At 51.6% G+C, this 11,378-nt stretch overlaps 1 protein-coding gene across 1 annotated transcript; it reads left to right on the plus strand.

Moving 5' to 3' along the window:
- Positions 1 to 3,941: 3,941 nt before the first annotated feature.
- Positions 3,942 to 7,085, plus strand: LOC136464212 (protein NRT1/ PTR FAMILY 8.3-like). Its single transcript, XM_066463171.1, has 4 exons — positions 3,942 to 4,154; positions 4,758 to 4,854; positions 5,053 to 5,270; positions 5,369 to 7,085. Exons 1-4 carry the CDS (start codon positions 4,095 to 4,097, stop codon positions 6,692 to 6,694), a joined length of 1,701 nt encoding a protein of 566 aa, XP_066319268.1. The 5' UTR covers positions 3,942 to 4,094; the 3' UTR covers positions 6,695 to 7,085.
- Positions 7,086 to 11,378: the final 4,293 nt, after the last annotated feature.

The following is an 11,378-nucleotide window of genomic DNA, read 5'->3' on the forward strand; positions in this document are numbered from 1 at the left end:
TACCCCTTCACTGGGCAAAAGTCAGGACGACCGGACGCTGGATCTCAGCGTCCGATCGTGCGATGCACGCCACGTGTCCCCTTCTTCAAACACTATTCATCTGATCTCAACGGTCATCTGACAACCGGACGCAGCAGCTTGAACTGACCGGACTCAGCAACCCCAGCGTCCGGTCGTTTCCAGTAAGGTACCAGACATGACCGGACACGTCCGGTCGGTCATGATCGGACGCACCACCAGCGTCCGGTCACTTCTAGCTTCTTTGCTCTACCTGCGCATCACACGTCACCCTGACCGGACACACACAGCCAGCGTCCGATCACTTCCAGCGTCAGCATCCGGTCGATGACCGACACCTGCCCGCTGACTGCCACAACTGACCGGACGCTGGACCCTATCTTTTTGGAACAGGGCATTACCCCTTCACTACATGACCAGTGTCCGGTGCACACTATGAGACCCTATCTTTTTGGAACAGGGCGCCGGTGGCACTGTCAGACTGTCCGCACGGACACTCCGCCGGTGGAGTTATGAACCCTTCTCACCTCCGTTCCATCGCCGAGTTGATCCACATCAACTCCAACTTCATCTCCTTTGTAAATGTGCCAACACCACCAAGTATACACCGCTGTGTATGTGTGTTAGCATTTTCACAATCATTTTTCAAAGGATTAGCCACTCAACTTGCCACGCCACTCAATCCTAGCGACGATGCAAAGTTAGATCACTCGAGTGGCACTAGATGACCGATATGCAAACAAGTTTGCCCCTCTTGATAGTACGGCCATCTATCCTAAACCCGATCATAAACTTCTCTACACACCTATGACCGGTGAAATAAAATGCCCTAGGTCATACCTTTGCCTTGCGCATTCCATTCCATCTCCTCCAATGTTGATGCAACACATACACCAACATGATCAATAATGATATGATCCACTTTATATCATCACGTGATCATATTGGTTCATCGATCTTGACATCACTTGCTTTTCACCGTTGCCTTCGTCCATCGGCGCCAAGTCTTGCTCAAGCTTCACCGTCACGCGGTCCATCGCTCTAAAGCCTCCGACTTGCCCTTCACGCTTACAACCGGTCCATCAAGCCAAGTCTTGTCTTGATCTTCTCCACCTTGATCACATGATTCAATGTCATGTCTCATGTGCAATGAGCTCCTTCTTCATCACATGTGTGAGCTTTGCAACATCTCCAAGCCATTTTCACCTTCATGGCATATGTTGCTCACACATATATACCTGTGGACTAATCACCTGTGTATCTCACATAAACACAATTAGTCCACCTAGGTTGTCACTCAATTACCAAAACCACATAAGGACCTTTCAGCTAAGCAGCAACCAAGCTATCAGCACCCATTCGACCTTTCCATCTGAAACTTGGGACCTGTCCCTCTCTCGCCCGTTTGTACCCCCTACTACTAACCTTTCAGTGCAAATAACACGAGCAGCGGCCACGAACTGGACGTAGGAACATTCTGTCCGATCCAGTATAAATCTTGTGTCTTTTTTAGCACACCATCCGGGCCCAACGCGCAATAATACAAATTTACTAGTTGGTGTTTACTCGAAACACCGACAGCGAGCGTCAGCGCGTGGCCGACCTCGAGGGCAGCGACGGATGCGCGTGGCGAGGCAAGTCCACCTCGAGCCTGATGTTGGATGTGCGTAGCTCGCTGCCGGCCGTGTGTGGCTCCTCGGCTCCAGCCGTGCCCCTGCGCGCCCCGTTGCCCGCGCGACCACGCCGCTAGAGCTCGCGCGGACTTCGCCACGGACCTCGCCCAGCCCCATCGTGGTTGCGGCGTCTTCATCGTGCACCCCATCGCCGGCCGTGCACCCCGCCGGCTGCGCGCCCCCCACCACCACGTGCTCCGGTGTAACATCCCGGCCTAGGGCTTAATAGGATTAATAGGATACTCATACAAATAAGTTGCAACTTCTTTTCTGGAAGCCCATCTCTAAAGAACTCTGAGGTTAAGCGTGCTTGGTCTAGAGCAATTTTAGGATGGGTGACCGACCGGGAAGTCCTTCCCGGGTGCGCATGAGTGAGGACAAAGTGCGTAGAAAAGACTTGTGTGGGTCTGTGAGGGCAGTCCATGTCCTAGAAAAGCTACTAGATGTAAGCGGGCCTGGCCTTGTAGAGGCGGGACGTTACATCCGGCTAGTCCGGACGAGCGAGCGAGTGAAGCCGCCGTGGCCACGCCGCCACCCGCCACACAACAGGGAGAGGAGAGAGAGCAGAGTCACGGGGCATGGCAGCGCCACCGCAACCACCATGGCAGCTCTCTGGAGCTTCACCATTTTCTAATCTAAGACCATGGGGAGGGAGAGGATGGCAAGGGGGTTTCGATGGACTACCTACCTTGGTCGATTACAGCTCACGGATAGAGATCGACAGAGCGCCGCCGCAACCACCATGGCCGACGAGCAGAGCTCGCAGCGCCGCCGTGTTCCACTACCTGTAGCCGTCCTCGGCCCCAACCAAAACCGCTGCTGGCTCCGTCTTCTTCTCCTCTGCGCGTGTGCCGCTCCGTTCCCTGGGTCGTGGTCACCGCCATGGGCCACTGCAGCCGAGAGCCACCACAGCGCGTGCGGGTGCCCTGGTGCTTGCACACCACAACGTCGGCAGCAGGCTAACAAGCGGTGGATCGCGCTGCGGACGTGGCAGAAGGAGCAGAGGTTCTGGGTGCCCAACGCCCTCACCGGTCAGCTCTTCGGCCGCGTCAGCGCCGCCCAGGAGCTGCTCGCCGCGTGCGGCCTCGCGGTCACCGTTGCCATCCAGTCCAGCAATGCTGTGCTGCTAGCGTCGCTGGTCCACGCGTGCCACACGTCACCTTCTCCTCCTCCCGTGCGCTCCACCTCGCCATGTCGCATGCCCTTTGCGTAGCCCGGCGACGAAGTGTTCACGGTGGGCCCGCTATCGGACGCCGGTGGCATGGCCACGTCGTCAGGGGCGACCGCGGTGGGAAGCCCACGACGGCGGCGGTACGGGTGGCCGCGTGGCTGGACGTGTTCCCGGACGGCTCTGTGGTGTACGCCAGCTTCGGGACTCAACAAGCGCTGTCACCGGCGCAGGCGGTGTCCGTGGCGGAGCCGCCGCGTTCGTGTGGGCTTGGCGGAGCTGCTGCGTTTGTTTGGGCTCTGCGGAGCTGTCGCCGGACGCGCTGGCGCGGAGCTCGGCAGCGTTCGTGTGGGCGGCGAGGACGGGCACTACGGTGCCGGACGGGTTCGAGGCGGGCACGGCATCGCGCGGGCTAGTGATCCGTGGGTGGGCGCCGCAGGTGGAGGTGCTGTGCCACCGCGCCGTGGGCTGGAACTCGGTGCTGGAGGAGGCCGCCGCCGGGGTGGCCATGCTGGCGTGGCCCATGGGCGCCGACCAGTTCACGGACGCACGGCGGCACGGAGGCACGTGGATCTGTGCAGAAGTTGCCCAGCCGATCCGATAGAGGAGAGGGAGAAAATAAAATAAGTGTGGAAGAAAAGAAAAATGAGAAAATAAATTTCTGAGGGCATTTTAGACTTTTTTTCTGCGGTTTGACACTGACGTGGAAGATAAGAAAGTTTAGCGTCATGGCGCCAGAGTGCGTTCAAACTTTTTTAGTAACATGTAGATCAAGACCATCTTTCCTGATAGCACACAGCTAAAAGCCTCAAAAAAAAAAAAAAAACGCGCGGATTTGAAGCCTTCCCGCGCGTGTTTTACATTATTCTGTTTACGCCCCGCGACGGCGACGGCGACGCGTAACAAATCCACTCAGGGTCAGGGCCCCGAGGCCCGAGCTCACCAACAACGAGGCAACAAAACGTTTATCGGCTCACCAACCTATCTCACGTGGCAGGATGGCGTGTCTCTCCGCCCGCGAGTGCGCGCGCTTCCGATATAAAGCAGCCGCCCCTAGCAGTTTCGGCACCAGCGCACCAGCAGCAGCAGCAGCGGCCGGAGCCCGAACCGAGCAAAGCGCCAACACGAGGAGAAGCGCACGTCTCTCTGCCGCCGCTCGCTCGCTCCCATTCCCGTTCGAGGACCGCCTCGTGTCTCAGTCGCAGCCGCATCCACATCAACCGGTGCGGTCGGCGATGGACGCTGGGGACGCCATGGAGAGGGGCGACCGCGCGCCGCCGCCGCTGCTGCCAGAGGTAACGGTCCGTAGCTCTCTGCATTCACCTTCCGCCGGCGAACTTCTTTCTAGAAAGAATGACCAGGGGCGTTTCGGCGTCAATGCTTTTCTTGGTTAGTGATCAGCGTTAGGATCGAATTCCATTATCGAACACAGGGAAAAACACACAGCGTTTCTCACTTCTGAGATATGATATACTTTAGCTTTTCTGTTTTTCTTTTTATTATGCTCAGCAAGTTATATGTACGCCGTGACGCTGCGGTGATACTGACGTCGGATGCAACGTTGCTCAGCGAACTGGGCAGTTGGGGGATGAGGATACATGAAGGAGTTGGTGGCCGCCTAGCAGCACGCTGCACGCCATCATCATATATAGACCAAGTCTTAAATAAAGATGCGAGAAAAGGAATATAAACTTTATTAAAACTGTCGATACTTGTTAGATAAATACATTAATTAAACGACATTGTTCAGAAGCCATTTTAGGGGCTCTTTGGCACGGCTCTTGGGTGCTCGATCCGACTCCGGCTCTTTTTTACTCACGACCATTCAAACATTCAGAGAGTAAAAATACGCAAATTCTCCTGCCGCTGACAACTTGTAAATGTTTTCTTCACTACAGAGCCACGGCCCAAAGATTCCTCAGGACGACAGCCTGCAAGTGCCACTGTTGAAGGATAAAAAACGTGCCGGCAGCAAGGCACCGGCGGTTGTTCTTTGTGAGCATAGCCCCAGCATGTTCATCAGTTTTTCTTTCTCCTGAAAACAGAATGTGTTCAGGCACAAGATGCTAGTTTTGTTATGATCATTTAGATAGACAGAAAAAAAAACGAATGAATATAAAGAACTGAATCATTATGTCTTACTAGCATGTATACTAATCACTGGAGCTCATCAATTGCCTCTGCGGCGTGCAGGCTTCGAGTGTCTGGAGAGCACAGCGTTCACTGGCATCTCGACGAACCTGGTGGTGTACCTGGAGACCGTCCTCCATGGCAGCAACCTGGCCAGCGCATCCGACGTCACGACGTGGTTCGGCACCAGCTTCCTGACACCCGTCTTCGGCGCCATCGTCGCAGACACCTTCTTGGGCAACTACAACACCATCATCGTCTCTCTCGTCGTCTACCTCCTTGTACGTATACGGCAGGATGTTAACAGATTCTATGACATGAGACACGGCAGGATGCTAACGTACAGATTCTATGCATGTCTGCCGCGTGCCATCTGCAGGGGATGATGTTTGTCACCATCTCGGCGTTCGTGCCCACGGCTGCGGTGCTCGGCGGCACGTCGGTGTTCGGCGCCAAGACCATCGCTTTCTTCGGGCTGTACCTCGTGGCGATTGGACGCGGCGGGGTGCAGTCGTCGCTGGCGCCATTCGGCGTGGAGCAGTTCGACGACGACAACCCGGCGGACCGGGAGAGCAAGGCGTCGTTCTTCAGCTGGTTCTACCTCTGCGTCGACTTCGGCATGATCGTCTCTGCCCTCATCATCGTGTGGATCCAGGACAACGTCAGCTGGGGCCTCGGCTTCGGCATCTCCACTGCCTGCCTCGCGCTCGCCTTCGGCGCCTTCGTGCTCGCCACACCCATGTACAAGCGCCGCATGCCCAAGAGCCTCAGCCAGGTCGTCGCCGCCGCCTGCAGGAAGATCACTCTGAAGGTGCCTTCCGACGCTGGCATGCTCTACGAGGTCAGCGACAAGGTGGACGCCCAGCCCAAGATCGCGCATACCGATGAGTTCTCGTTTCTTGACAAGGCAGCTATCATCTCCGAGTCGGACATGGAGGAGATGTCGGAGGAGGCCGGATCGCCATGGAGGCTCTGCACCGTGACCCAGGTGGAGGAGCTCAAGATCTTGATGCGGCTGCTGCCCATATGGGTGACCAGCGTCATCGTGTCCTCGGCGTACGCGCAGATGACCACCACCTTCATCCAGCAGGGCAGCGCCATGAACATGTCCATCCTGTCCGTGCCGGTGGCGGCGGCGTCGATGGGCTCGTTCGAGGTGGTCTTCCTCCTCACATGGGTGCTGCTCTACGGCAAGGTGATCGTGCCGGTGCTGAGGGGCTTCTCCTCCAGCGGCGACAGCGAGCCGTCGCAGCTGCAGCGCATGGGCGCCGGGCGGCTACTCATGGCGCTCTCGATGGCGGTCTCGGCGCTCGTCGAGATGAAGCGCCTCGACAGCGCGGCACGTGGCGACGAGATCACCATCGCGTGGCAGCTGCCGCAGTACTTCTTCATGGCCGGCGCCGAGGTGTTCTGCTACATCGCGCAGCTGGAGTTCTTCTACGCTGAGGCGCCGGCCACCATGAAGAGCACGTGCACGTCGCTCTCGCTGCTCACCATCGCGCTGGGAAGCTACATGAGCTCGTTCATCTACGCCATCGTGGCGGCGTTCACGGCGACGGCCGACAGCCCCGGGTGGATCTCCGACAACCTCAACCAGGGGCACCTCGATTATTTCTTCTGGACCATGGCTGCCATGTGCACGCTCAACTTCGTCGTGTACAGCGCGTTCGCCAAGAACTACAAGCTCAAGACGGTGCTCTCATGACGCGACTACAAGCTGCTCAGCTCGCCTCCGCCTTGATCTTGGAGATTCCACTGCATTTTTTGCACAGTTGCAAATTGGTGATTGGTAAAGGGTAACTAGAATGCAAGTAGCGGCTCAAAGGTAACACAAGAATTTCATAGAAATCGTATAGGAATTTCATAAGAATTAGTAGATTTTTTATAGAAAAAACACAAGAACAAGAAAAAAAATCTTGCGTTCTAAAGGGCGACTAAGCGGGTGAACTATGCCCAAGCGTAACATTTGTTTGCACTGAGCAAAGCTAGGCAGAACTTCAACCAAAGTAACATGCTCATGTAAAATTATCAGGAGATTGATGTTCTTGCAGCTGCTTTGAAGACAAATTACGTTTTTGTCCTAGTTTTTTTAACTTTATGAATCTATCCTCTTTTTTGAATATGAAGCCACCATTCACCCTTGTTTTAGACTTTGTTGGCAGAAGGCCAAATAAATGAATTAAAAAAACACGATATCAACCCTTGATCTTAACCTAACCCTTTTTGCATCCGCCGATGGTTAATTAAGCATATATAGAACTTGTTAAATTTCGCTTAGATTTGAAATTTTTCTGTAAAATTATTTTAAAATGGTGTCCAAATGTTTAATGTTAAAATCACATGGTACTTGAAAAAACTTGGGGCAAATTCACATGAAAAACTCGTTTTTTAGCTGAAGCGATAACGTTAACTCCTCTAAGTGGAACAAAGTAAAGTATGCCTTTGTTTTGAAAAGGCGGAGTCAAAATCGCAAACACAAAATCGAATAACTGAGAGTAAAAACACAATTAGATTTCAAAACAGAGGCAAGAATGTAAAGTCCCAAGATTATTCTTGCAATTATCGCTAAACAAGATGTGCACTGTGCTGTGCACAAAAACACAACCGATATGGCACCACAAGAGGGCACAGGCTGGCCGATGGACAGAAAGTAGAGCATGAGCGGACTTGGCGAGCTCGACAGTTAACCACAGTGTTGATGCAAAAGTGGATCTGCAAACACAAAGGGCTAATACCCGAATCGATATCCGAAGCGTGCCAGTCGATTTGACCTGCTAATCGACAAGGATGAAGATACGAACACTTTGGTCCTGACAACAGCGATACGCCCGGAAGTCACGGCCAAGAGGTGCTCACGCGGAACTCGAGAATCGCCGAAGGTCGCACTGAAGCGATGCAGCTCGCCGAATCAATGAGAACTCGTAAAAGAAAAATATGCAAATTGACGAAGTCGCCGAAAAGTAAGTAGATGCAAATAGGAGTAAAAGTTGGTTTTGATGTTGATTGATATATCTTTCTTACATTGCCCCTCACTCCATATTTATACCCTGATCTAAAGAGACACAACCGAACACAACTAGGACACCAATCCCATATCTAAGGAAACACGTGACTCTTACATGAATCATACTCTGACTAATATAGAAAAGGAAATCAACTCCTATCTATTTCCCTGTCCGCCTCAATTACGATGGAAATCTCACCGTCCTCCTTCCCATCGGCATACTCCCTATTTCATCGGCAGTAGTCTTCAAGTCTTCCTTCATCGGCATACTCCTTGTTTCATCGGCAGTAGTCTTCAAGTCTTCCTTCATCGGCATACTCCTTGTTTCATCGGCAGTAGTCTTCAAGCCTCCCTTCATCGGCATCGACAAAAACATCTCCAACCCCATCAGCAACGCCCGAGTCCAAATCAACCTTTCCATCGACCATCACCAGCTATCGGCAACCATCCATACAAGCTGGCTTTCATCGGCTATCAAAGTATTCAATAACTTTCCCCTTACCGATTAGTCCACTCCGATTACTTTGACACGTGCAAAAAACGGTGTCAACACATGCCCCCCAATTCCGGAGTATAGAACCATTAATGCTCCGTAATTTACTCCATATAACGCTTGCCTTCACCCGATTACCGTAACTCACTCTCCAAGCCAAAACTTGATCTGTTATCAAATCCAATCAAATCTAATCTTGATTCACACACTTCAGTAAATATCGCACAATCGCCAACCACTCCTGCCTTGATTATGGTTAAGATACCGAAACAATAACCCATCGGCAAGATCTTAACATGATAATGCTGCCATTTTCAGAATTAAAATATCCTGTCTCGATATCCCTTCCAAGTCATGATTACTTGTCATCAATTCATCTGTACAATCCCCTGATTATCGTGCGAACAGTTACCATATCCTTCTGAACCGTCTCGACCTATATGCGCGCGACATAGAGATAAGTCCAAAATACCCTTACTCCGGGCGGCTTATAAATAGATTTCTCCGGAACCCTCATTTTCTACCTTCAGCCTCCAATCCTTGGCATTTTTCTCTCTCCGGCGGCGACTCCGACGAACAACCGCGCAACCTCAACCAAGAAGAACCCTCCTCCGGCGCTAACTTCAAGTTTCCTCAAGACCATGGCCATCAACTTCGACGTCCCCGCGGTTCGCTCCACTTCCATTACCCTTTACTTTGATCTTTTCGCAAATTCATTCAGTTGGTGATTTTTCCTTTCTTCTATTCTCTGGATTCCATAACCTTAGGAACTGCGCAACAAATTAATTATCCCAACCAATCAGCCGCACGTCCAATGCCTCGGACCAATGGGCAACCCAGATCCAACCGATCTGATCAATGCAGAGGTTAACAGAATCCCCTTTAGAGCCCAAAATTTCTCTCTGAATTTGTGGAAAGACACATTCCGATCTTGGCCCAAAACCACCAAGGGGTGGAAAGATTGGTACTTGAGAGTTAATAGATCGATGCAAGTATACTGGGCAGAACGAAGATTAGACCAATGCATTAGGCTATCTATTGCCGATATGCAGAAAAATGAATCAATGATAATTGCAGCTGCTTATTTCTGGTCAGACACGACCAATACTTTTATGTTTGGACATGGCCCAGCCACTCCTACCCTTGCCGATATCCATATGCTTACTGGCTTAGACATCTCAACTGCCGATGAAGGCTCCATCTATGGTAGAAAGTCTGAATACAGGGTAAATACCCGCAACATCGGCGGTTGGACAGGATACATTCAAGAATACCAGAAGACCGGGACAGTTAACCAAAGGGAACATGCCACATTCCTAAATATGTGGTTGGAAAAATTCATCTTCTGTGGTCGATCAGTAGGACCAACCAACGCCTTCCTCCCTGCAGCTGAACTTTTGGCTAATGGCGTAAGGTTTCCTCTTGGCCGATACCTTCTGAGCTCCACTTATCATCTTCTTCATCAAGTGTCTCAGAAACTTTTGCTCGGCGAACCCATCGGCAACCTGGGAGGCCCGTGGTGGTTTATCAACATGTGGCTGAATGCCCATATGCACAAACGTTTGCAATGGGACTTTTTTGCTCAACAATTCCCACGAGAAATTGCTGAAGACTATGTGCTTGGGGATGATGAATCGGCAACACGCTCACCCCTCAATTTTGGTGAAGCCATAATTGTCCTTCCTGGAACAGAAGCCAACGAAGACCAAATCGGCAGATTCTTTCAAAGCTTCTATAATGGTCTTTCTCGTGATCATAGGGCCTGGGTGCCTTATATTGACGAAGAAAACAGATTCCCCCTTCTTTTCAACTTTGCCGATGACACTCTGAATCAAGATAATGAGCTCATGATGGCTATCATCACTCCCAGGGCAATTCCAGTAAACACATTCGGCAGCGGGAAAAACACCAACATTACGTACGAATTTTACAACCCATCGGCAGTATCCCGCCAATTGGCTTTTGGGCAATTGCCGATCAAACTCTGCTTTGCCGAGGTGATCAAACCCAGGGAAACAATCACCTGCGGAACAGATTGGAACAAGGTAGTACAACTCTCCCCCGATGCCGATACTACAGATGTTGATATATCCACCTGGACACCAATATCTTTCATCACCGAGTCATATAAGCAATGGTGGCGAGAGTGGAAAGAACAACTGTTCGCAACTTCTGCTCACACATATCGGCACATGATCGACCCTGAATACGCCATCCCTGACGACGCGGTAAGTCTCTTTTAACTCCCTTCTGCTTTTCCCTTCATATATCAGTAACCGATTCTCTTGTAACAGGTTAACAACCCAGCACCATCGGTGAGCAAAAGTGGGAAACCCTTCAATCTCCGGCCTGTTTCCCCAACATCGCTGATCGGCTACAACGCTCCTACCTTAGCCGCTTTGACCCACCAGAAGATTCGTACCAAGACCATCACTTCCAAGTCCAAATTGGCTACATCCAGAGCTACTCCATCGGCTGCTGCTACAACCTTGGTCAAAGCATTTAAGGTAACAACCTCGTTTATCTTTACTTATGCCGATCACAAACTGTATTAACCTTAATCATCAGGGGGTAAGAGCTGCTACTGGATCATCATCGGCAATTCCGCCGATATCAAGCACCACTTCTTTCGATGAACCTTCAGAGGTAGCTTCTTGACTTTACATTTTATTTGTTAAATATCATCTCTTACACTTGTTTTGCAGCAACAATTGAGTACATCGGCAAACGTACCAGATGTCCAAGCTTCACAACCAACAAGTGTCGATGCCTCCCAGCCCATCGTTGCCGATGCCCAAGCAAAACGCAAAGCTTCAACAGATACTGAAGCACAGCCAAAACGACAAAGGTCTATGCCGATCCCTACACCTGCCCCAATGTCATTGGCCGTCA

This window comes from Miscanthus floridulus, chromosome 7 (genome assembly GCF_019320115.1).
Source record: "Miscanthus floridulus cultivar M001 chromosome 7, ASM1932011v1, whole genome shotgun sequence".
NCBI lineage: Eukaryota > Viridiplantae > Streptophyta > Magnoliopsida > Poales > Poaceae > Miscanthus > Miscanthus floridulus.

What these genes read in the sequence shown, in the direction of transcription:
- LOC136464212 (XM_066463171.1), top strand. Translation starts at nt 4,095, where the DNA reads ATGGACGCTGGGGACGCCATGGAGAGGGGCGACCGCGCGCCGCCGCCG. An exon ending in CGCCGCCGCTGCTGCCAGAG is followed by an intron (nt 4,155 to 4,757) that starts GTAACGGTCCGT and finishes TCTTCACTACAG; the next exon opens with AGCCACGGCCCAAAGATTCC. An exon ending in GGCACCGGCGGTTGTTCTTT is followed by an intron (nt 4,855 to 5,052) that starts GTGAGCATAGCC and finishes TGCGGCGTGCAG; the next exon opens with GCTTCGAGTGTCTGGAGAGC.